Raw genomic sequence first — 26,949 nt, 5'->3', positions numbered from 1 at the left:
TCCTTATAACCTTAATTATTCCTGTAAAGGCCTTATCTCTAAATACAGTCACATTGGGGGTTAGGACTTCAATAAATAAAACTGGGGGGATCTATTTATTGTACAATGCTTTACATCATAGAGACTTCATGCTTTAAGCTTGACTTTACTTTCTGAATATGAGTAACTTGTATATTATCTTTCCTGAAGGCAAGTCCTGTCTTTCCTCTTTCCTTCTATTCCTCCTTCCTTCCTCTTTTCATTCTTTCTTTTTGTAGCCTCAGAGACTGTTATTTAATGCATATTTGTGGAAAAACTAATAGGAGACTATGAGTCTCTATATACGTTGAATTGTATAAGATATAGGAAGGGGCTTATAAAATAAAATGCCACATATAAACCTAAAATTGAACCTAAAATATAAACACAAAGTCCAAACAGTCAGTCAATAAAATAAAAAAAAATTTCTTAAGAAATGTAGGCACAATTAAAATATATAAACTATCTTATTTAAAAAGTGTTTTATTGCACCTCTCTCAATTTAGATTCTAAATGCAGGTATCCATTTTTTTACCAAAATTACATGGATCACAAGCCAAATGACATTGGTGATTACTTACTGATTGGTAAATTTATTTTTTCACGCAGATTTCTTACTATCTTGAACTTCCTCTACTTGGCTTCCTAAAGTCTTTGGACAATGATGTAAGCCCCTTTGAATTTGTCCTAACCAAGTGTAAAATAAACTATATGTGGATTTTCCTTGTTATTTTCCTATGCCCCATAGTACAATCAATCAATGTTACTTTTATTTATTTAAATTGTATCTTTATTGTTGAAAGTATTACAGATGTCCTCTTTTTCCCCCCATTGACCCCTTCTACCCTGTCCCTCCCCTGCCCTCTGCCCCAGGCCTTCCCCACACTAGTGTCTGTGTCCATGGGTCATGCATATATGCATATAGTTCTTTGGTTAATCTCTTCCCACCACACACAATCAATGTTACTTTTAAATAAATATTTTATATGCAATTTGGAATATCAATATTATTTTGAAAATTGTCAAAATGGACTCCGATTTTCACAATGATTTACTATTACTAAATATTCACTCCATTTCATTCATATTACACACAATTACACAGCATACTTTTGTGGGGCAAAAAGCTATGTTAGTTTGTATTCCAATGTTTTATGTTTTTTAATTTTTAGGCAGAGTATGAAGAGCATTTCTAAATAGTCTGAAATAGTACCTATGGCTAAACTGATCAATAGCCTTGATGTCTACAAGGCCCTGTTAAAAATGATCAGCATGGCCCCATGCATCTAGCTGAGGGGAAAGGCCAAAGGTAGAGAATCCATAGAGTTACTATTCGTTAAACACAAGCAGGCGTAGAATCACCAGTTCTGTATCTCTCTCACTCAGTAATTACACAGAAGAAAGTTCCATGGCGCTCGTGGCAGGTTGTCAACTTGACTGGCTTTGTACACAGTTAGTAAAATCCTCAAAGAAGTTTATAATCAGGAAAATAGCTGTTAAACTACCATGAACAGCTACAGGAATGGTGGTGTGAAGGAAAATAACTCTCATCATAATAAGATAAGTTCTTGTAATTAAAGCTAAGTGCTTGCTTATTACCCCACGAACAGGGATTCAACTTTAGGGGGAAGCACGAGGAGCTGAGAGACCATGGGTGTCTGAAGCACAGACGGAAAAATATCAGGAAAAAGGAGCATTTATATTGGGCTGTGACTTAAATTAAAAGGCGTGTGTGTGGTGAGGTGGGGGAGGAGGTGGAGAGTATTTGGAAATTGTAAGTCCTGCGTGAGAAGATACTTTGAGATTCTAGATAGAGTCCAGATCGCTCTTACTCCGTGCGGCCAAACAAACCAAGAATTCCCTTAAGGTAGTAAACAAAATGTCCTAGGGCTAATAAAAAAGACAGGAAGACTTGGGTCATTAAAAGGTAATCTATTCCTTGCTTTACTACCAAAGGGGAGAAACATCAGTGTACAGGAAACATGGATGGAAGTCAGAGCCAAAGAGCCTAATAGTAAGGGAAGTGAATTTAGTGGAGAAAAGCAGGTAAGGCAGTGGCAGTGATACTCCCTGGTGTGCTGCCTTCTAGGAGCATCTCTCTAGTTTGGGAAAGGTTGTGTGGATCTTTAATAGGACCAAACCTAATCTGACAAGACGGAAGCAAACAGATAACTACTATACATTTAGGGTGTTTGCTTTTGGTTCCTATTTAAATATATATATATTGATTTGAGAGAAAGATAAAGAGAGGGAGAGAGAGAGAGAGAAACATCAATTTGTTGTTCCACTTATTGATGCATTTATCGGTTGATTCTTCCACGTGCCCTGACCAGGGATTGAACCTAAAACCTTCACATATCAGGATGATGCTCTAACCAAATGAGCAACCCAGCCGGGGTCCCAACCCCAATACATGTAAATGAATACACTCAACAACCCCAACTCACTTTGGTGCTTGTGCCATATGCACACACATGCATGGGCGCATATATACATACATGCACATATATACCTGGTGCCCTGGTATCTCTTCTATTCTCCAATATTGCAATATTCTCAAGTATGCATTTGAATTTCTACATTGTGTGACTATCTTTCAACAATAAGTTCCTACATTTGCTGTACACACAGAGATGTACATGTTATCTGTAGGGTTTCTGCTCCCTCTGTCAATGCCAGCAGTTTCTTGGCCCATGGCCAAACGGTTGTATGTACCCACAGTAATATTAAGTGCTTTCTGCCCACTATTTATTACCAAAAATTGTTTTCTTTTCCAAAGGTTTCTTGATGGAAAGAAAATATAATTTGATAGGTACTAAGCAATCTGCCATGAATAGTTTTATGTGTCAACTGAATACAGAGAAATGTCCAGAAGAAAGAATTCAAGATATGTACAGTTTGTAATTATCTCTCCAGTGGCAGTTAAATTTGACATTTCCCAGCCAAAGAAATTTCTAAAGTCATTAAATAATTTTTTTCAATAATGTGTAGAAAATGAAGAAGCCTTATGATATTAGAAAATCAACCATAGGTTTCAAACAGCCTTAGGTTTCAAATGCAATAGAGGCACATTTGAACAGAGAACTTTCAGTAGATCCTGAATTAGGCCACACCTTATCTATAACCATATGTCTACACCATGGTAGATATTCAAGAGTTAAATGAAACAAAGCAATATGCTGACTGTGAGCTATTTGCAAAGCCCTAAATAAGAAATAAGTATCATAATATAATTAAAGTAACAGTGAATAGTAATTAAATTTCATCTTAGATTACATTATTAAAATAATGTTCTAAACAAAGTGCCACCTTTAGGGAAGCTAAATTGTTTGGGGAAAGATGTAGACACACTAAAATTGTTTGTATGTTGACTGCAAACAGAAGCTAAGAAAATCGCTCCAGTAACATAGAATTCCCTGCAAGAAAATACTTTTATTTTTTTAAATATATATCTTTATTGATTTCAGAGAGAGGAAGGTGGGGGGAGAGAGAGAGATAGAAACATCAATGATGAGAGTCATTGATCGGCTGCCTCCTGCACGCCCACGACTGGGGATCAAGCCGGCAACCCGGGCATGTGCCCTGACCAGGAATCGAACCGCGGTCTCCTGGATCCTAGGTTGACGCTCAACCACTGAGCCACGCCCAGCAGGCATTAAAGCAGACTTTTAATTCAGTAAGTATTAAGGGAGAGAAGAGAGCTAACATTTATATAAAGACTTTTCTTTGCCAAACACAATTTCAATATAATCTCCATGATAAAATTTATAAGAATTTTATTTACTTATTATCTGTGAAGAAACCTAATATTCATCAAATAAATGGAATAAACATGAATAAAAAAATATTCCTAAATTGTTATAGATCTAAGATTTGAATTCAAGTTTTGAATTAAGGTTTTCGTCTAACAGCAAACCCATGAATATTTATTTCACTAGTGGTCCTCAGACTTTGTGATAATAATAACTAATGCATATTGCGTGTTGTTATGTGTCCAACACTGTTTCATGCATTGTATTACTTACTGATTTTTTTTACTCGTCACCCAAGGACATGCTTAGAGAGGGGAAGGGAGAATGAAAGAGAGAGAAACATCCACGTGAGAGAGGCATCCATCAGTTGCCCCCCATACGTGCCTGAAACTCAGGGACGTGCCCTGACCGAGAATCTAACCAGCAACCCTTCGGTGCCCAGACCTGCTCAGCAAACTGAGCCATCCAGCCGGGCTGTTTCATGCATTTTAAGCGTATTAATACATTCAATGTTCTCAACAAACCTAAGCGATATGTTAATATTATTATCTTCTGAGCTTACCTTGCCTTGGGTCATTCAGCTAATAAGTAAAGAGACGGGATTTAGACTGTCTATTCTAGCTCTCAAAACTAATGCTCTTAACCGCACAGTGCCCTCTCATGATACTTTAATCACTCTAAAGTAGCATGATGACAGGCCCCGGACAAAAACGACATCCGGCCTGCTGTCTGTTTTTTACATAAAGTTTTATGGGAATCCAGCTATGCTCTTTTCTGCCATAAAGCTGCTTTCTTATTAAAACTTGGTTGAGTTGTTATATATAGACTAATATGCAGATTTTTCTTAGTAAATATACAGTCAGCCCTCCATATTTCCAGGTTTCTCATCCATGGATTCAACCAACTGCAGATCAAAAGCAGTGTTTTCCATCCACGGTTGGGAGCCTTGAGAATGCAGAGGGCAAACAGTGTGCTTTTCTATGCCATTATATAAGGAACTTGAGCACACCCAGATTTGGGTATCCATGGGGGTCAATCCATGAGGGATGACTGTAGTTATGTTTGGGGGGAGTCAAAAGTTATTTCTAGATTTTAGACTGCATGGGGTCAGTGCCCCTAACCCCAGCATTGTTCAAGATCAAGCATAGGTCTATTTGTTTTCATATGTTTGTTATAAATATAATTTCAGTCATTTTGTTTTTTATTAATAACGAGTCCTCTCTGTAGAGTCCACTTTCACTTTAAAAAAAAAAAAACAAAAAATAATCTACTTAAAACTATATTTGAAATTGTAAACATCTATATATCTATTAGTAAATTTATGCTAAAATAAAGTCAGTAGTTTTTTCAAGTTTTCATTTTCATCAAGGTTAAAGTGAAATCATTAAGGAATAACTGCCTTCCATCTAAATGAGTCACTCGATGCTGAAACACTTTTCCTCGTCTGTAAACATGTGAATACTTCAGGGCTTATATCGCTCTTAAGCAACTGCGTTATGTTATCTAAATCTGTACCACCATCTTTTATATACCCGGTGATTAAAATAGGCATTTTCACTGTAGTTACATATTGCTTTGATTCTGATTTTCAAACAGAAACAAAACACATTCCAGTCAAAATGCGTCTCGGAGGAACACGATTGCAGGTTTCCACAGCACCATTTGCTCGGTGGCTCTCTGCTCTGCGTCCCTCCCAGGCCAGAAGCTCTGAACACTCGGAGCACCCCCGGGAGCCGGCAGGGTGCCATCTGCCGCATACACGCCGTGCGGCAGCTCAGTGCCAAATGTAGCTCACGGAATTACGGAACAGTATGAGTTGTATTAAACCGACACATCAACGCTGGATTCATGAAAAAAATGGAAAGTCAGACATGCATAGCAAAACCATTTAGTGGCTATTTGATTAATGATTGAATGTGATTATAACAGAAATAACCACAGCATTCAGGTACGATGAGAGTGGCATTTACTGTTAATACTGTGGGTTGCAGCTTTGTGTGTGTGTGTTTTTTTAATAAGCAATGAAATAATACACAGGACTAGCAGATAATGTAAGTACACTGACCAGGAAAGAATTCCCTAACTGATAAGTGATTCCACTTCATTTTTATTTCCACATCAAATAAACATCAGAAGATGCATTGACAGCAAGGAAGTGGCCAAAATATTTCTGCAGCGTTCACAGTCAGAGAGATAGAGAGGAAAACAAAATACTCTTTGTGGAAAATGGTGATATATGAACATGAGGCATTCTATTAAATGAATGTACTATACCCTGCTGAGAGAGTAATTTAGTATACACTTTGGAAAAACCTTGATAATATCTAGTAGTTTTGAACATGCACTCTACCTAGTAATTCCACTTCTTGAAGAGGCCATATTTTCGTGGAGAGATTAAACACATTGCCAAAAGTCACACGTACCTAGTGAGAGCTGAAATTCAAATTTGAGCAGTCTGTTCTAATACAGACTACTGTATCATGATCACTATGCTAGACTGTCTTTACAGTGTAAGTAATGACCTTAAGGAATATAAATCATATTTTTCAAAGAATAATAATACCTCAATGTGGAGGGTACTCTAATGTAAAATAAACTTTTGGTTATCATTGTCAATTAACCTAATAAAATCTACAGTCTTTCCAAAACTAAAATATGTTTTACTTGAAAAGATGCCTTAAAAATTCTTTTGAGACATGTATTATTCATTTTCATATCTTTAAAATGCATAGGCTGATGCCTTGTAAAGAAATGAATTAATAATATGACAACTGAGAACCATCTGGAAATGCTTACTTTTTCTGTTCTAGGCTTTGGTTTATAAATTAACACTTTGACTAGGTTATCTTACATATGGAAATTCATGAAGCCTAGGTAATATGCTTTTGGAATTGATCAATGTATGATTGCTTATCCTTTCTTAGCATACTTACATCTCAGCACCATGCCTTAACTTGGCTTTCTTGAAGCAAAATTTTCTCTTAGCTACTTGACACTACACCCTTTGTGATCTTCCCATCTTATCGGATACTCTTTTGTCCCAAGTATCTGATCATTGAACATTGGAGTATCCCACCCTGGTTTTAGATGTAAGTTCTCTCTTTCACAGCTTCAATCAGAATCTATTTAATCATGAATACAAAACTCTGATCTTTCTGGGTTTGCAGACACATTAATTCAAATTTCTACTTGACACAGATACTTTCCTACCAAATAAACATCTCAACCTTACCTGGCTAAAAGAGAACTCTTGTTTCCTTCCTACCTCACACAGGCTGCTCCTTTCCTAGTCTCCCCAGTCTCAGAAAAGGGCCATAACATCTACCTGTTGCTTAAACTGCAACTCTCAGGTATCCTTTTTTTCCCCCCTCTTTCTGTCACCCAATTTCCAATTCACCAACAAGTACTGTTGACATTACTTCCAAACTGTGTCACACATCTTTTCCCTTTTCTTTCTCTCAACTGCCACCACCATGGTCACCATGATTTCTCACTCAGAAAATCTTTCTTACACTGTAAACAGAAAATTTAATTGACACGTAGTAGGTCTTTTGCCAAAGAATGTCAGGTCGAATGTGGTGCCACAGCTGAAAGCCCAGAAAAGCATAAATGGCAACCATACATCTACTTTTAGTTCAGCTAGTATAACCTTTACTAACAATTATTAATACAGAATTATTCAATAAATATAAGACTTTGTCCTATTAAAGAACATTAACTGGTGTATTTCTAAGCGTTTAAGAAATCTCAAATATTATCCATCTAGCTAAATACAGCAATAATCACTCAAACAAGATCATGGCAGTAGCTCATGTTTATGGGTACTTACCCCACACCCCTACTGTGATAACCTGTTATACACATTTTACTGTTTAATTGTCCAAATGACCTTATGAGATAGTGATATTGCCTATGATGAAATAGAGACTCAAAAACCTTAACCTATAGCAGCTAGTAAGTGGCAGAAGTGAGTCGCATCTAAATCACCATGATTCCAAACACCTGTAGGTTTACCTCTAACACACTTCCTCCAGGGGGACTCCGGGAGTGAAACGGGGCTGGGGTCAGGGAAGAACTTTTCTGTAACTTTTCTCACCTCTCCCTGAGGACTGTTGAAAGCTAAGGCTGCTTACACAGCAAACAAGCCATGGAATTACACTACCCTCCCCTTCCGATCTATTCTCCAGGCCAGCTTTAGCCCCTCATAAAGAGCCAGGCCTTATGTTCATCCTCGCCTGAGGATATTTTTTCTATTGATTTTTTTTTCTAGAGAGACAATGGAAGAAAGGGAGGGAAGGAGGAAGAGAGAGAGTGAGAGAGAGACACAGATGTGAGAGAGACACATGATGGGTTGCCTCCCGCATGTGCCCCACCGCAGGCACCCGGGCAGGACTGGGCCAGGGATGGAACCTGCAGCCCAGGTATGTGCTTCTGACCAGCAGTCGGACCCACGGCACTTCAGTGTGCCGGGCCAATGCTCTAACCACTGGGCCACGCCGGCCAGGCTACAGGCAGAAGATTCTTATTCAGAAACCCGCCCATTCTCAGTAAATCTAAGACCACAAGTTTCTTCACGGTACATATAATGGGATCCACTGCTGTGTATGAAGAAAATGGTACATTGTGTTTTTTTTTTAACTTATTCTAATAATGGGGGGGAAATTAAGCTCTAACAGCAATCTGTAAGAATTCACAATAGGGCCTTAACTTAGTCTTCATGATGAATGGTCAGAGTTCATTTACAGGTCTCTGAAGGGAAGAATAAAAATTGCACAAAATGACACAGTTACGTGATGACATTCCTGTGCTGTTATATTAAGTGTGTAATCTGATGAGCTTTAGTAAAAATGTAAACCTGCCCTAGCCGTTTTTGCTCAGTGGTTAGAGCGTCGCCTGAGGACTCAAGGGTCTCGAGTTTGATTCCGGTCAAGGGCACATCCCTTCGCTGCAGGCAACCCATGGACATGTCTCTCTCACACTGATGTCCATCTCTCTCCTCTCTCTCTCCCCCTTCCACACTCTCTGAAAAGCAATGGAAAAGATATCCTCTGCTGAGGATTAAAAATAAATAAATAAAATTTTTTTAAAAAACTAAATCTATTCAACATATGCCAATCCAGATACAAACACTTTTTGCGACCTTAGAAAGTAATTTAGTATATGTAGGGCTATTTCGAAAGATGAGAAAAGTGCTTCAGAGTACTGAGTTGTCAGTCAAAAGGAGCCATTAGTTGCAGGTTTTAGGGTATGTCCCACAAATCCTCTCAACGGACAATGAAAATTGTAAAACCTTGAAGGGTTGTAGCTCTGCTATTTCAGGTTGAAGAAGGGCTTATCTTGAAGAGATCTGTGGGTGTGGCTTTTGCCTAATAGAGTGAATTTCTAATAAGGTTCACAAGAGGTCCCCAAAGAATTTAAGCGAATGGTATTTACAGAAACACTATGCAGTTAAGACTCAAAGGGAAAGAGAAAGCACAAGATTAAAAGAGGCCTTTGAATACCAGTATCTACAAACAAGCACAAAGAAGGGTGAGAAAACCATTCAGCGGTAAATATGTCCTAACTTTACACGAAAAGATGGCTCGGAGGGTAGAGCCAGTGTACAGAGGGAGGAGCGAAAAGCCACAGAGAATTATTCTCAGGCTTTAACTCCTAATCGAGAACCTGCTAACCTAGGCATGAATTCCTCCCTGTACTTGAGTCAAGCCTCATGTACAACAGCACACGCTTTACAGGACAATATTCTGCATTTCCAGCTGATGCTGTGGGGGAGTGATGCTTCGGGTGGCTCGGGAGGGAGGAAGCGCGCTTTGCCCTGTGAAAGACGCATTGCTGGGGCCGGGGGGGAAGGTGCCGGCCAGCCCCCAGGAAGGGCTGTGTTCCCCACCTCCTGGCAGTGCCACCCACGCTGAATCTAGGCGGGGGTTGTCACCAAGAAATGAATTTCACAAAGGTGATGGTATGTTACTTCTCAGACTAGGTTATAAAAGAAATGAGCAAGCTAAAAGGAAACAAGATTACAGAAATTATCCCTGTAGATATTAAACATCTTCTTCTTTTATACCTAATGGAATCATGTTTTAAAAAATTAACAAAAGAGAAAAGACATCGCTCCTTCACTTCATTTATACTAAAGAATAAAGTGACAGTAGAATTTCTAAGGGTCCAAAGTCAGTTTTTTTTTGTTTGCTTGTTTGTTTTTTAAATAAAGGAGTTGATGTTTGAGGTTGTTGGGAATGCATATGTGCATTTTAATAATAGCAACTAATCTTCAAAGGAGGGGGGGAAAATTGGGACTGTGAGATTCCATTTAGATTATTCACACTGATTAACCTTAAAATGAAAATCTCAGATGTCAACTGAGCACCATTAGGAAAAATTTCAAATAAGAGCATTTTCTAGCATAATATATTAAGCTCAATTACTTTTTTATCTTAAAAATCAAATAATTGGGTTCTTCTGCAGTTAAAAAATAATTTGTATACAAAAGTCAGACAACTATAAATCATAAAAAATAAGTTCATAGAATAGGAATAAACACTAATTGTTCTATATTGAAAATGTATTGTTAATCTAAAATGAATAGTTGGTATTAAACTCAAATACAGTGATGAAATGTGAATCATTATTTAAAAATTCCCAGTTAAAAAAATAATTTCAATAACCCATTTTCTTTAAAGGTGTCTATTATGAATATCTTATCACTTGTCTAGACTAACCATAATATTGCTTTTCTTGTTGACCTTAAATAATTTAAGACCCCCTGCTCTCTGAACAGGCTTAATAAAGAGGTGTAATTATTGCTCATTGCACATCAGCTTTAAAAGCCAATTCTCTTCAGTTTCTTCAAATATTTTATCATGAAGAAAAACAGACAAGTATAAAACAGATAAGAAGTATAAAAACAGTATCAATATGTTCTGAACATTGAATTTATAGTGAATATCATTAAATAGCTTTAAATTATAAAATTAAGTGCCCTATGAAAGCCTCCTACTCTTCCTGTGAGTTCTTCTACTTCCTTTTACTTGTAGTAATTTTTTTTAATTAAAATCTGTGACCAAAGAGAGAAGTAGGAAGTTAAATAGTTAAATGTTACTGACTTAGAGATTAATGTCTTTTAATATAACAGCTGTTATTAAGTGTGTCTTATTCAAAGAAGTTCAGATGCATGCTAAAGCCCAAGGTCAGGGAGACACCACAAGTGCAGGAAATGCTTATGTTGTCAATGTAGAAACAATATAATCAATCAGTGGTGTGTTGGTAAATATTTAACAAAACGCTCACCAAAAATTAAAAGCCCTAATTTACAGTGTTTGCCAATTTCTGTGGCATAATACTCCCACATGGCTGATTTCCAGCTATCAAAATTACCTAAATAAATCTACAATTGGGAAATATGCACTAGCTACTACATAGGATTTCCACATATAGATCCAATAGATATAAATAAGCTCATAAGCATAGTTAATAGTAAAATATAGTACAATAACTAGAAAATGAGTTTTAAGTTCTGATTATGCTGTTAAAAATATAATTTGTTTTGTTATAAGGTATGCAATTTAATTTTTTATTCCTGTGTTTAATTGCCAGTTCTTAAAATTCCTGAAATTCTAACAGCGATCGAGTATAAGCACAGCACTCCTGTACACCACTGCATATATTCTATGCAAAAAGACCACCCAGGAATAGTAACTGGGGTGGGATGTAGAGATCTCTTCCTGTTTTTGCTTTAATGGCTGATAAGAAAACATGACTGAGTGTCCTCAATAATCTAATTTATTTCTCTTCAATATTCTTCTCTCTTTCTGATTCCATTCTGGCCTCTAGTGGTAGCTGCTAGTATTATTATTATCAGCATTAGAAAAGCAATTATCAGTGGTCATTACTGTAAGGTTAACCATAATACTATTCATTTCTGCTTTCACACTATTTATTAGTACCTCCTATCAATCAATAAAGAGAAATCAGGTGAACAGTAATGGGACATAATAAAAATTCACTGAATTTGAAGCGAGAAAACTCACACTGTCGTCTTGAGTTCTACTGTATAGTTTTTATAAAAATCCCCCAAAGAAAACAACTGGGCTAATTATAAAAATAAAAGCGTAACATATTTGAATCTAAAGAATAGCTGACTCCTGAGCATAAAGGTGAAAGAATCCATTACGCATTTTCTTGACCAGCTCACAATCTAAATGAGCACAGGCTGTGGGAGGGCAACTGTATTTAACAGGAAAAGATCAGTCAAACATTCAGATTAAATTTTACCGGACTGAGTTTTACCGGGACTAAATGACTGACCTTTTATTATATCATATAAATAAAGCCTCAGTATCTTTAAAGTGAAGTTCATTTAATTCGTCTCTCATTAGCTTTATAATGATATATAGACACCAGCTAATGCCTGTTTCTCTTTACCCGATTTCCCCCATGCTTGGTACCAATAATTCTTTTTCAATCCCTTCACAGAATATGAAAATGTTAGAGCTGAAGAGTGCACCTAAAGCAGAGCTCCACAGCCCTGCCCCCTGCCCGGTGTCCCGCAGCTAATCAGCGGCAGGGCCAGGGCCAAAGCAGGCCCGCGGCGTCAGTGAGAGCGAAGCCTCACCTCCTGGAGGACTCTCTTCATCTTCAGCAGCAGCGTCTTGACGGCCGTGCAGTCCTGCAGCATGAGCCTGAAGGGCAGCGAGTCCAAGCCCCCGCTCTCCTCGGCCCCTTGCGGCGGCCAGTCCGCACACGGGCTGCCGGGCACTCGGCCGACGTGAGGGCACCTGGCGTCCTGGTCAGTGTCCTTTGTTAATTTCAGTGAAAGGCTCCTAACGAAAGAAACAAACAAAAATTACAATGTAGCACATTCCCCGCAGTATGTTCCACCCTGTCCACCAGTATGTTCCACGCTGGCCACCGACGTCAGCAGTGAGCTAGAAAATATTTCCTTGGGACCCTCACACTCCCTCCTACTCGCCTTGGAGGATTCTGAGGCTTTCTGTGAAAACAGAAACGGGTCAACTGAATACGCAGCGGTGTGAAACTGAATGAAGGAATCTCTTGTAAGATGAAGGCAGGGCGGCCAGGAGGAGCTCTCCCCCACACCACCCGACAGGGAGGAGTGTCAACTACAGGCCCCAGGGGACGGGTGCACTGACTGCACTCCCGGCCAGCGAGGCTCACTCCTTCAGCAGCAAGGGGCATGTCTCCCGGCCCAGCAACTGGCCAGCTGGCAGCCACTACACCCTGAACCCCACTTTCCTCCAACGGAATTTCATCCAAGGGACCCCCTCCGAGATTCCTTCTTTTTCTCGATGAAGTGATGTCCCTCTCCTTCGTCTGCTGGACTGCCTATAGTTTTTGAGATAGCATGCTTGTCACAAATTGCAATTCTCTGTTTTCCTGAATAAGCCCATTTTTTTTTTGCTGGTAAAATAACTGGCTGTTTTATTTTTAAGATCAACAGTGGTAGGATTCAATAACAATCACCATTATAAAAAGTGATTTTTTTCCCCCCTCAGCTAGAATTTCATTTATTCACGATTACAACATGTTCACACTTATTTAACTCTTCTAAAAATATTAAAAATCAGTAGAAATCACTGAAAGAGAAATTTCATATGAAGGTGTTCTGAAAATAGCTTAAAATTAACTGTAACATTAATTGGATACCTTTTATGTATATTATTTCCCAAATTATATGACAAGCTTACTTAGTTACCTAAATTGAGAAAAATACAACAACAAAAGTTGCCTTGGGACTTGTCAGCAAGGTTAGGCAAGGATGCAGATAAGAAAAGATATCCTGTTAATTTTATTCAAATTTCATTATTTATACATAATATAATTTAATTTATAAAGTGTTGAATAATTAGTAAAGAAAACACATTTCTGGATCACACTCAAGTGTTCACTTGTCTTCATAGGTACATTAATTGGTTACAATAGTATTTACTATCCCCATTTTATACCTATAATGAAATAAAAAAAAGTTATAGCTAATATTTTTCAATGGCTGGCTATGGGCCAAGTACTATGCTAACCATTTCATATGTGTTATTTCAATCAAGTCCAAGAGGTAGATATAATGCATATCTTCACTTTACATATGAGGAAACTGAGGCCCAGATAAGTAACTGCTCAGAGTTAAATAGCTAGTAAGAAATAGACCTGGGATGACCCAACATGACCACTCTGGCAAGATAAGATTTTTTTCCATACTAACCACATACTGTTCTTATATATACAGTGTGTCCCAGAAAACTGTATACACACTTTAACAGCTGATAGATCAATTTTGAAAATGAAATGTATTTTAATAAACATTGCCTTTATAATTATTCAAAGTGCATGTATACATATTTTGGGACACCCTATATATAATAATACTTAATGTATCTCAGATAGTCTTGTAAGGACTTTACATATGTTAAACCACTTAATACCTACAACAACCATTTGAGGTAGATAATATTATAATTCTCATTTCACAGTTGAGGGATTTAAGTCTCAGAGAGGTTAAGCAACGTGCTGATGGTCACACAGCACAAAAGGGACAGAGTTGAGACCTGAATGCAGGCAGTGCACTCGAGCTCTAAATTACTACATGATCTGCATCTCATGTGAAAAAAATTAAGCAAATAAAAAACACAAGAGCATGCCTATAATCATACAAATAATTAGATATTTTCACTTTTAAACTATATTTTACCTGATATAAATAATTCATTTCAACTAAACACAACTTACAGTGAACTATACAATCATTTTTAAATATTTCTATTTTATTTTGGTATCTTCTATGCTATTTTCTCCAAGACCAATAAGAAGAATATAAAAATTAGAAGTCACATTATGTGTAATAGTATGTTAGCTATAATAGGATTATCAAAACTTTATCAGGTTTATGTCATGAACTAGCCTGGAACATATTAGGCCAACTCAGTAAGTGACTGTATATTGAAGATGAACAAACAAATACAATGAGTGAATGAATAAAACATAATTCTTTGCAATAATCTATACATACAATTTCCATTTATCCACAGAAAGAACTGTTACAGGGCTGCCTCCCATAGTTCAAAATCTCCCACCACTCTTACAAAAAATAATTAAGCTAACATTTTACAATTCCTTTAGTTGGAATGCCGTTCCTTTGAAACTGTCCAATCGTGACTCTAAATATCAGTGGAGACTGACAAAGCTTTCAGAAACTGCACTGGCATGAAGTTCTCTGACTAGTTTCAGGAATTTACTGAGGTTCTGAGGATTATAATTTAGCATTTACAAATCTAAAGATCTCTGCCACTGTCAGTTAAAAATGGGCTACATACAACCATGTGTTCAGATGATAAAATCGGCCACCTGAAAATTTTGGATCTATTCTTAATCCCAAGGTGACAGAACGACAGCATATTTTCAAAATGATGAGAGACATCTACATTGTGTCGTTGTGTCCAGCACAGCAACAGCCGTTGGTTTCAGAGATGAATAGAACTGGGTCACTGACCTCGATAGGCTCCCCAGAATCATTAACTTCTTAGTAGTTGATACCAAAAAATAACAACTAGTATTCTTTCACATGAAATTTTTATCTTGAAACATTTTTCTTCTACATGAAAAACAGTTGGCTACAAGATCACAGTTATCAAAACCATTCTTAATTAGGCTGAGGCAGTAAAGGGGGCTGCTAAACAGGACTGCTAGTTAGCTGCCCTGGCCCGCAGAGCCACCCTGATTTGTGTGTGGTCACTGTATTTCTGATTGATTAACGCCTGGACTTTACAATTGTTAAATATTTTGAATATCGATGTTTTTAACAATAGACTTTTATTGGGCGAAAGTTATGAAGTGTCTCTGGGTAAATACACCTGGAAAAAAAATCCATCCCTGTAGTTGACAAGAAAAGAAGAAAAATCTCTAATAATATGGAGCCCTGGTTTCCTCTAGCACAGATAACCCTTAATAAGCCCAGAAGGTAGAGCTAAGTTCAGGTGCTCACTTGTTCCTGCCTAGCAGGATTCACCAGATAATACAATTATGTACTTTGGGATATATGGGTCTGTCTGCCAACTCTCTGAATTGTCATGGTTTCAGGAAACTGAACAAATGTTCTTTATATCAAAAAAGATAGTCCCTTTACTTCACATAAAAAAAAGATACCAAGGTCTGAAACAGTGGTTCATTAATCATCGTAACTACTGCAAATAAAAACAACGTAATTGCCACTGGGCTCATTTATATACAGTTCACCCTCTCTGTTTGAACTCCATGAATCTTCAGTAGAATTGTTCAGTGATATTTACACTTGCTTCCTTGCTTAGGATGCTGACCAAGTCTTTAAAATTCTTAACATTTAGATAAAGTCAAATTGCGACTCACGCGTCTTTCTCAGTCCATAAGTACCAAAATACCAAAGGTTTTGAGTAAGATTAAAAGCAAAATCCACAAACATCACATTAAATGTATTCTTGAAGTTTCAGCTTGAGAAACTTGAGAGTTTGAACCATTACTTAAAACATACAACTTACACTAGCTACTATGGTGAATTGGCTCTGTACTTTTCTTACTGTCCTTTGTGTGAAAGGAATTTTCTACCAAGCTAGTTCAAAAAGTTCTGCTGCAATTCTATTTTCAGACAAGTAAATAACTGTATATTGAAGTTGAATAAATGGACAAGTTTAATGGGAATACACACACACACACATACATACACACACATATATATATATGAACTCTAGAATGATTAAAGAATTTTTCCTTACAAAGGAGAGAAACCAAAAAAGTTTTCATATTTTCCCCCATTTACTTATTACTATCATCTTAATAGTGAGACATTTTCCCATCCACAGGTACTCTTCACATCACTTGAAAACTTCCCAATACAGTGGCCAAAAACCCAGAGCATGCTTGTTGCCAAGGACTGATGCTCTTCCCTGTTGTAGGAGCAACTCCTTATTAGTGCACCGACACCTTTCATTATAGTGAATATCTATGGCCATAAGGGATCTCAAAGATTTATACTTTATAACATGGCTATGATTTCTGAACCAGATTTCCAAGGAGTGGAAAGTAAAGGTAATCTCTATTTGCCCAGCACAATAAATAAGCATATGCATACACCTGCCTTCAAAAGTTTCATTAAGTAGATTTTCAAAAAGGGCCAGGTTATTTATGATAAATTAAATCCCAGCTTGAATAATTCTTAGATAGGCACAAAGGTATAAATCTGTATTAATAAACTGGCATCCCATAACCTAATAAAAACTGTCTATTAAAGGAACTATAGAAGGACTATTGTTGATGAAAAAGCTATTTTCCTCATATTTTCTATGAAAATGTATTGTTTATATGAAAGTGTCATTTTAGGGGAAAAAGCACATGCATTTTATAATCGAATGTTTAGCTGTATTTCTAGAAGGGATGGAACCAGCATCCATTCCTCCACAAGAGTACAGTGGTTGTAAGAACATGTTAACATTTTGCATTTAGATATGAATTTACATGTAAGAGAATTTCACACTACCTGAAGTTATGGGTAGGGGAAAGGGGAAATATGGGGGAAGGCAAAATAAAACCCAAGTATCTTTACATAGCCAACAAGGTCCTCCATAATCTAGCAACTGTTTGCCTCACCATATCTCATTTTATACCAGCTGCCTCCTTGCTTTTTTGAGTTCCAATTTCACTGGCTTCATTCAGACCCTGAAATGTGCCCAGCTTCGTCCTGCCTCAGGAGCTCTGCATCTGTTTTTCTATCTACACGAAAAAGTGCTGCTTACCTACCCTCAGATCTTGCCTTAAATATGTCGCTTCTTCAGGAAAACCCCTTTTGCATCTCTACTCTTCAAACATACACAGGTTCCTTTCTTCTACGCTAAGCCTTTCTTGGTAGCACTTATCACAGATGTAGTTAGGAAAATTAATTTGAGGAGACCTCTGGGAATACATTGGACTGAGCTTACCTGCACTCCATCTCCTGTTCCAAATACAGAGAAATACTGGATAACTTACAACCACATTTATTTTTAAACATATTACAGTGCAGGAGGGAAAGACAAAAACATTTCCAGGTGCCAAAGGCACAAAGTTAAAACAGCAATAATTATATATGAGTTGTCACTGTGTTTCAGGGTGTTAAACTTGGTTATGGTCTGTAGTTTTTATGCCTGTGCAGATACACAATGTATCTGCCAGTGACAAAGAAGTCGCATAGTGCTGGAAGACATAAGCCTTCCAAACTTTTAAAAAGCTTCAAAAAATCAATCTGGACAATCTGTAACAACTGCCTGCTAGAACAATACTCTTTTTTTCTTTAAAGGAAGACAAAATCAAATGCGGACTCTCAAAAATACGACTTCCCAATGTCTGATAAATATTCCAGGTAACAGACATGAAGAAACAAAAAACAACTAATAAACACTATGAAGTGATCTATATATTAGAATTAACAGACAAGGATCTTAAGCAGCTATTATAAATATGTTCTAAGTCCTAAAAGAAAGAGGGGTCATAATAAATAACCAGATGGTTACTCTCATCAGAAAAATGAAAACTCTAGAATCAACTGATATAATTTCTGAGATTAAAAAACAAATTATGCCAGACATTGTTAACTACCTACCTCACTACTCACTCACACCTCCTTCCTGCCCCTTTAAACAAAAACAAGACCAAAACCAAGAAACTCCTTAATTTGATCAAACACTGGCTCTCCTATGGCTTCAGGAATTAACAGGGACTTTGGTGGGGTCTTCAAGGAAATGTTTCTCTCTGGTAAACAGACACAGGAAAGAGACAGCCGCCTGTCCTGTGCACGGTGCTGAGCTGGGCGTGCTGCTTGGCAATATCGGTGTGCACTGCAAACAGCAAGAGGCTCCGCCGTGGGAACACAGACGAGCAAAAAATCGGTACACCTCCAAGAATCATCATTTTTAGAAACGGAAATTTAATCATCATTTTTAGGGATTTAAATTAAATAAATTTAGAGATGGAAATAAAAATAATTTTATTTCCAATGCTATTGGTTGCCTGCCCTTTTCCGTTCAATATCAGGATAACAAGTCACAAAAATACCAATGTCGTGTTTCAGATCCATGTGATGTAGGAAAGTTGATTATTCTTTTAGAACCAAAAGGCCACCATAAACCCATCCTATTTCATTATCATATAAGATATTTAGAACCTAATGTTATTGTTTTAAGAACTTGTATATAAAATTCTCCTTTTATGACCACTTGAGGAATGCACATAATGGGTTTTTAGATATAATTTTTTTAAATTATAAAAATGTTACTGTATATTTGCTTTGAATAAATTGCATTACATCAGAACTTCTTTTAAAAAAAACACACTACAGAATGTCTTTAATTTCCTCTAAGTAACCTTTATAAATTGCAATGTTTTACAAATATGAGCAGCCAGAGTCCATTACAAAATAAATTCTGATATAATATATACCATTGATGATATCCTTAGTAGTATACAACCTACAGACAACTGCACAGCTTAAAGTATAGCTGTGTGCCCTTCACCTTTTAAAATATTTAGGATCTGGCAACCTAAGCGTGATAAGTGTTAGCTATGAGTGTATCATTTAGGAAGTAGTGTTTCCAAACAGAAAATCAATTCTTGCTCTGTAACTTGGCATAAAGGCAATACCTAAAATTATTGGCATAATACATAGTGGCAAGAAAACTGTAAAAATTCCAATACTTTTCAAAAATGAAAGAGTTGGAGATTATGACTCTGAGTAAATCTTTAGAGCCACAGAACTTTATCAATTTGGGAAAGGTTAATAAAACCTGCATCAATCTTATCAACCAAATTTCGCAGATTCCACTCTTGAGGCAATGGTTCATATTCAATTTTAACCAGAAAAATAAGATTTTTACAGATTACACAAAATCAAGGATTTCCAAATATCCTGACAAACTCACACACGCATAAAAAAATCATTTGGCTTACTTTTAATACATGAATTCCAAGACTCTCTCCAGCCGACTGTGTCAAATCTTGTTAGCTTTAGCAAAACAAAACACGTAATCCAACAGCACAATAGATTAGACATATCTTATCATGCTCACTGGACATAATTTTCCCCAGAATATATGTGAGTTTTGATGTAGTGTGGCTAATTTATACTCATCTTTAAAGCCTGGATTAATGTGCCCCTCTCTCAGGTATTCCTCTGCAATCCTTCCTACCACCGCAGGCTACACTATTTGTTTCTTCTCTTCAGTCCAGTAGAACCAAAGTGGGTGGAGACCCTCTTTCAGTGATCTTTGTAATTCCAAATGCCCAACACACAGCAGTCTCTCAATGAGTATTTGTTTAATTAATAAGTATATATTGAAAAAAATGAATTAATATATGACAGTTTCACATACACTAAACTTATATGCTAAGAATTTTACCTTAAAAATCCTAAAATCCTAAATAACATGTTTCCAAATCACAATTTTTCATGGAAGACTTATTTTTGGAGCCTTACCAAGGCATAACTATTCAAGGTAATAAAAATATTATGGGTCAGTGCATTAGGGGTAGAAGAGATTAACATCGGGTACAATGAAAACAATAATAATGACAGAAATAATAATAATAATAAATGGAGACTAAGATTGAGTCTGAATATAGATATGAAGCAGTTTCACAAGGGAAACGTGTAGTGGGAATTTTCATGGCTTCTAGGTTTAAATCTAGCTCCTCCTGAGACGTGAGATTCTTGTTCTTGGGGAGACCTATTTTAGAAAATAAAGTTGTAGTGGAGGCACAGTTGTTTGAGTGAGAAAAACCACATGTTTAGCAATATAGAAAACAATGTATAGTTTCCCACTTATTTTGAAGCTATTTCTTACTAAATAAAAAGTGCATAAATAGGTTCTCGCCAATATGCTGTCCAACATCTAATTCTGGAAGTAAGAGGCTGCTGGAATCATGAGTACTGGATGAGTTACACCCTTATGCTTGAAGTAAGATTAAGAAAAATTAGAAAGCACCTAAAGATTAATTAATTGGTAATCCATAAGTATTATTTTCTTAAATTACCAGTTATAATCCTAAATTACATCACCTTTTAAGATATTTTAATAGTCAATTATGATATTAGTAATATACTAACTATAATTCAGTTAATCAACGCTACAGATATCTTTCAGTTTGGGTTACAAAGCCACAGTCCAGGCTGTGGATGGCTCGTTTGAATCGCAGCTGCAGTGTGAGGTAAGTAAAACAGCTCGCCTGGCTGACCCAATCCTATAACAGATTGCTCCCACGCAATATAAAATATGGGTGTGGCTTTGGGGACTAAAAATATAATTGCTTTTTACTTATAACAAAATATCAATGATCAAATATGCTTAAAATGTTTACTCTCTAGAAGCTCCTGGTGTAGTATTAGCATAATAAAAACTGAATACTCCTGGTAACTTTGTTTAACCCTGTATTTCCTAAACTTATTGGAATATTCATTCATTCATTGTTTCAATAAATACTTCTTGAGTACTGATAATACCTATTAATATCCTAAGAAACTAGATTTGTGAAATATTAAAGTAAATAATTTCCTAGGAAGATGCTTGAATGACTTACTATAAAATTGCCTCAAAAAGGCATTAAGTTTATTTCAAATATCTATGCTAAATGCTATAACAATAAACATTATGATATGGAAAGCACACTGTCAATGTGCAGAACCATCTAATGGTACTGATTCTAAAAATATATTTACTTTGTAAACAATAACAAATTTAACCAGTAATGGACAAGGGAGACAAAGCATGTCTACCTTTTTTCTCTCTGAAAAATAGAACCACTGGAGTTTGTATAAACAACAGGCTAGATCATTTGTGTAAATAAAAAGCACAGAATATGGTTCATACATAATTACACACCATAGATCTGTCAAAGTGTAAATATCTGTCACATGTCCTTGAGGCTGGTAAGAGAATCTGAGGCTAGACCTTGAAAGGAGTGACATAAAGACAGAGTGTCACAGCTGAACTGATTTAAATGGTTCCGTTTCAAGTAGCTGAATTACCTTTCCATTATTCATCAGCATCGCACCAACATAGATAAACACTACAATCATATATATAAACATGGTACGTGGCCATAAATCACAAGGTTAGATAAGTTAGAGGCTGCAAAATGCTTTAGATTTCTGTTGACTAATCGTTTTCCAACTCCAGTCTTGATGACACAGACACTTAGATTGTTGGACTCTATCTTTGGCTCCAATATATTCCTCTTTTAATGTTATCTCTGTTTCTTTCTTTCTATGAGGAAGTGTACTTGACATTTAAAACTAGATAACAGTGCTTGCTGGTGGCATGGATAGTTTCTCTTTTACAGAAGCAGCAGAAACACAGATCGGTATCAATGTTCAATTGTCTTTGAAACAGAGACCAGGATGAAAAAACGAAAAAACCAACCCTTTTCTTCACACAACCAAAGAAGAACTGATAAAAGAAAACCTCCATTTTGCCCTTTCCCCTCCAGAGACAACTACCCATTTAGGAAGGAGAACAGGGGGAAAAAATCCTCAGAAAGAAATCAAGTTCCATTCCTAAAACAAGCGTTCCCAAAATGACAGTATTAGGTTGTTTTATATCTAATTTTTGATAGCTGAAAAAATTGTTTTTTAAATTATCGATCTTAATTATATCCTAAATTATGTCACCTTTTAAGATATTTTCAGTCACTTATGATATTACTAATTTACAGAGAAGGAATCTAAAGCACAGAAACTGAGCAGGACGCAAAGAGCAAAACTGGGCTTTACATCTAAAGAGTCTTGCTCCAGAGCCCGCGTCCTACCCGCTCTGCTCCCTCCAGAGGCGGCTGCTCGGCAAAAAGTCATAAACACAAACCGACTGGAAAGCACAAGAAAATCCTACCTCAGAGTATTTCCTAAGGTCTTTTTATTTCTTTTTCCACCTAAAACATGTTTTCATCTAATTTTTCAATAGTTTCACAGAAGAGGAAGGAATTATATGAGGATAATTTATATTGGGAAACTTAACCCAAAACAATTTGTTTAAAAAAAAGTCTCTTATAATCATTGATGTTAACAGTTTTGGGATATTTAAAGCCAAGTGTCTATGACCCAGGGGGGATGTTACAGTTACAAATAAACTATTCGTGGCCTCAGAGGAAAATTTAGGAGCTGGTGATAATAGTATTAGAATGGATTCTTATTTTTCCTTCCTATGTAAATCTTTTTTTCTTTTCCTGAACATGAAGAAATTCTGGTCCTTCCTTTACTAATAAAACCTTAATTTTCCTTTGAGAAAACCCCTGCTCTCCTTCATGATCGCATGCAGTCCTCTTGGGATTGCTAAACAAGTCCCCCATCTCTTCTTCCGTGCTGTCAAGTGTCTTGGGCTTGGCCTACAGCCTTTGGTTCCCAAAAATGTGAATATTGAGGAACCCAGCACAGAAAGCCATAGTTGCTGACTTGCTCTAACGGAGAGCTCACCCAGTCATCCATGCGACCCAGGGCCAAATCCATGGCCTTGCATCCTGTGGTCACGCAGGGTCTCAACGCCCTGAGACAACCATATTTCTGCTCTTCTGGAGGCCTACTTGCTTTTCCTTTATTTCTGTGAACTACTGCATATCTTTACAATAAATACCTTGTTTTTATAATGAAGTGAGCAAGAAGTAGGTTTCTGGAGCTTGTATCAAAGAACTCTGTGTTTGCCATTTGGCAGACCCGAGGCTAAAGTGTAAAATGTAATATGGTTTTCCCGGTGCCCTCACACCCTTTGGCGTGTTCCTGTCATGTCCCTTTCTGTGATCTTCTCCAGGTTTGCTGTCCAGTAGCACTGCTCCCTGGACATTCAGAATTCATTATCGAGATGCTTTATTTCATTTTGCACTTTCTAAGTCAGAGGCCATTCAATTCTTGTAACTCCTCTGTCAAAACACACTGATGCCGTGTCCCGCCCTCCCCGCCCTGACCCCTCTTAGGTAATTAATCCAGCTAATGTGCTGGCGGCCGATAAGGGACTGCTACGGCGTTTTTATTTTAACAAATATTTCTTACACAGAAGGAATGACTTCACACACAAAAATTCAGGGCATTATTGTCTGCTCAAAACAGACATTTTGTGGCTTCAGTTTTCTCAAACTATACTAAATGGGAAGCAATATATTCTGCATAACAATTTCTCCTGCATTTAGAAGGAAAAATATATGTGGTTCTAAGACCAGTGTTTTCTAACCTCTTTTCACCAGGGAAAATAAAGTGTCTGGAGGTCAGCACTAGAAAATTATATAAGCTTTGTTTAGTGTGGAATTACCCTGCTTTAAAAAGGAGCTGCACATGTTATAAATCTTGTTTTATGTTAGACTGCCTAAGTTTCTTTTCATTGGTAACTCCAATAAATTGACTTTAACTCAGCTTCTCTTTCTGTTCATTAGAAAGGTAAAAATTAATGGTTGTTTTCTGTGATTATCTTGTCCTTTAAATGATAGACTATCTACTATTCTCCAAGTATATTGCCCTACTAAATTATCAACAGGACCTTTAGGATATGCTTAACACCATTTTTTAAAAATGATCTATTTGGTATATCCCCTTTTAGCCCCTGGACTCTTTCTAAAAAATTCTCCATAAACTAAAATTTTACCTTGAGTCCACATATTTATTCTGTTTTGATGTTATATTAAGATTTAAAGTATTTTATTTGTAAATGACCCTGGTAATTTTAAATTGCACTTTTATAGAGCTAGCAAAATGAAATATTTGCTATTTGACTTATCTGTAATAGTCACCTAAAAAAAAATTGAAAAACAGAAAAGGAATATATACATATATTTAAAAGTTTTCTTCACATGAAATGGTATTATGCAAATATCCTTATGAGGCTTTGTTTAGTAATGAACACACACATACACGCACACATGAAATATGCCAATCCTACAAGAGCTGAGCATAAATTTTGAAAAAGATCTGTTTTGGATTTTAAACGCCAAGCCGACTAGTCATTGATGAATGCAAACCTTCTGCTGCTGGGATCATTTTGTTCTCTCTGTGCAACCAACTGAGATTAGAATAAATCCCACTGATCCTATGTTAAGGCATCAAGGGGATAAAACACTGTGCCTTTGACCTCTGGCTCATGCACTAAAAAAGATCCTCTGAATTTACATCTCAGCTCCCTCATATCACAGGAAAGACTAGAAAACGGCCACCAAAATAGTCCAATCATTAGGAAAGGTGACATATCTTTATTTTTTCTATAATTTTGTCATTATTGGCTGCCTTATTTTGTTTATTAAAATTAACCTATGACATTGCTTTGAGATTTTATTTTTTCTTATCTCGTAATTGCTGTGAAATGCAATTCTGTCTGCCATCTGTACTACACAGCGTAGCTTTATTTGTTCAATTCATATGAATATATTTGATATTATAAGTGGTACCTTTTTAAATCAACAGCTATCATATTCACAATAATATTGACAGATGAAATGTATTGTTGTAAAGTTGAAAGTAACTATTGGTTTGACTTCTAAGTATTCTCACATTTTTAGAAGCAAACTATTCAGGTGATTCAATAAATAACATAAAACTTTTCTTCTCTGCTAACTGAAGAAGATCAATAGCCTCCGTTAAGATGTCAGTCCTAGAAAACAAAACCACTTAAACTATTAATATCATATTAAATGTACTAATTTGTCTACACATGTATGATATGTGTAAGCAATGGCTACAAAGTAGTTCTTTAGAGTTATTTGCAAAGGTTCTTCCCAAAAGTTTTAGATGAGAAGGTTGAGTATAACATCAGAAGAGCAGCAGAATTTTTTTTTCTATTTTGCAAAAGCATTATTTAATTTTAGTCTTATAAAAATCTCTTCAAGTACGATCTTTCTATCCACCTTATGGGAGAGAAACACAAGGATCTCAGAGGTTAAATGACTTGCGAAGGTCAGACAGAGGGGGACACTGATTAAAGCTAGGGACAGTGAAACAAGGAAGGGCCTAGGGTAATAGGAGGGGGACGAGGCGGGGAAATGAGCCTAGGCAGAGTTGCTTTGGCTCACTAAAAAGAAAGAAAAAAGAGGGGGCAGGTTCAGGGGCTTTGCCTGGGATGAGCTGCCACTGCCCATTGCTGCCCTGGTTGCAAGACTCGTGGGGTCTCTTCGAGCTTAGGAGACGCGTGCCTGTCGGGGAAGAAGTGGGGGGCGGGAGCGTCGGTGTGCTCCTGGAAGGGCGAGCCTGCACTGGGGCCTTCATTTTGAGGGGTTTTAAAAGCTGGGCACTTAGGGGAGGTCCTAGGAGAGGACCTCAATACAATATCCATGAGCTTTGGGTTGATGTACCTAAATGAGATTTTTTTTTTTTTTTTTTTGAGTTCTCTCTTTTTTTTTTTTCTCAATCCCCCCACCCCCACCACCTGAGCTATCTGCTTGCTCTCCATCTATGAGTCTGTCTCTATTTTGCTTGGTAACTCAGTTTGTTCATTAAATTCCACAGATGAGTGAAATCATATGGTCCTTGTCTTCCTCTGACTGGCTTATTTCACTTAGCATAATGTTCTCCAGGTCCATCCATGCTGGCTGAGTAATATTCCATTGTGTAAATGTACCACAGCTTTTTTATCCACTAGTCTACTGATGGACACTTGGGTGGACAGCAGAATTTTTGACTCAGACAGAATGGCAGATAACTTGGGATCTTTTGTGATTACTGTTTCTTGAAATGACACATTTAAACTGATATCCTATGAGTAAATACGATTTTTTCTTCTGTAAAATATATATATTCCAACCAAAATCACACTAAACAATATGAATCATATGTTGTAAAATCACATAAAACGTGAGTTGAGCCCGGCCGGGCGTGGCTCAGCAGTTGAGCATCGACCTAGGGTCCAGGTGATCAGGGTTCGATTCCCGGTCAGGGCACATGCCCGGGTTGCGGGCTCGATCCCCAGTCGGGTGTGTGCAGGAGGCAGGCGATCAATGACTCTCTCATCATTGATGTTTCTATCTCTCTCTCCCTCTCCTTTCCTCTCTCTTAAATCAATAAAGATATATTTAAAAAAAAACACGAGTTGAATATTTTAAGACCAATGACTAATATGCCAGTGGTTACTAAAACACATATCCTACTGGGTTGCATTTATCTAGATTCAGTAGTCTTATGTACGTTTATTTATAAATGTTTCCTGAGTGT

The 26,949-nt window shown here is 36.9% G+C and overlaps 1 protein-coding gene across 4 annotated transcripts in view; it reads right to left on the bottom strand.

Moving 5' to 3' along the window:
* The window catches only part of CCSER1 (coiled-coil serine rich protein 1), a 1,053,860-nt gene that overhangs the window by 672,877 nt on the left and 354,034 nt on the right, over positions 1-26,949 (bottom strand). For all 4 annotated transcript variants that reach the window (XM_081140171.1, XM_081140174.1, XM_081140172.1 and 1 more), the window contains exon 6: positions 12,382-12,589. In XM_081140171.1, the coding sequence (XP_080996297.1) occupies positions 12,382-12,589 (208 nt within the window). The remainder of the gene's footprint in view (positions 1-12,381; positions 12,590-26,949) is intronic.

Source organism: Miniopterus schreibersii (genome assembly GCF_964146895.1).
Source record: "Miniopterus schreibersii genome assembly, chromosome: 1".
NCBI lineage: Eukaryota > Metazoa > Chordata > Mammalia > Chiroptera > Miniopteridae > Miniopterus > Miniopterus schreibersii.
This window is presented reverse-complemented; position numbering and strand designations above follow the sequence as displayed.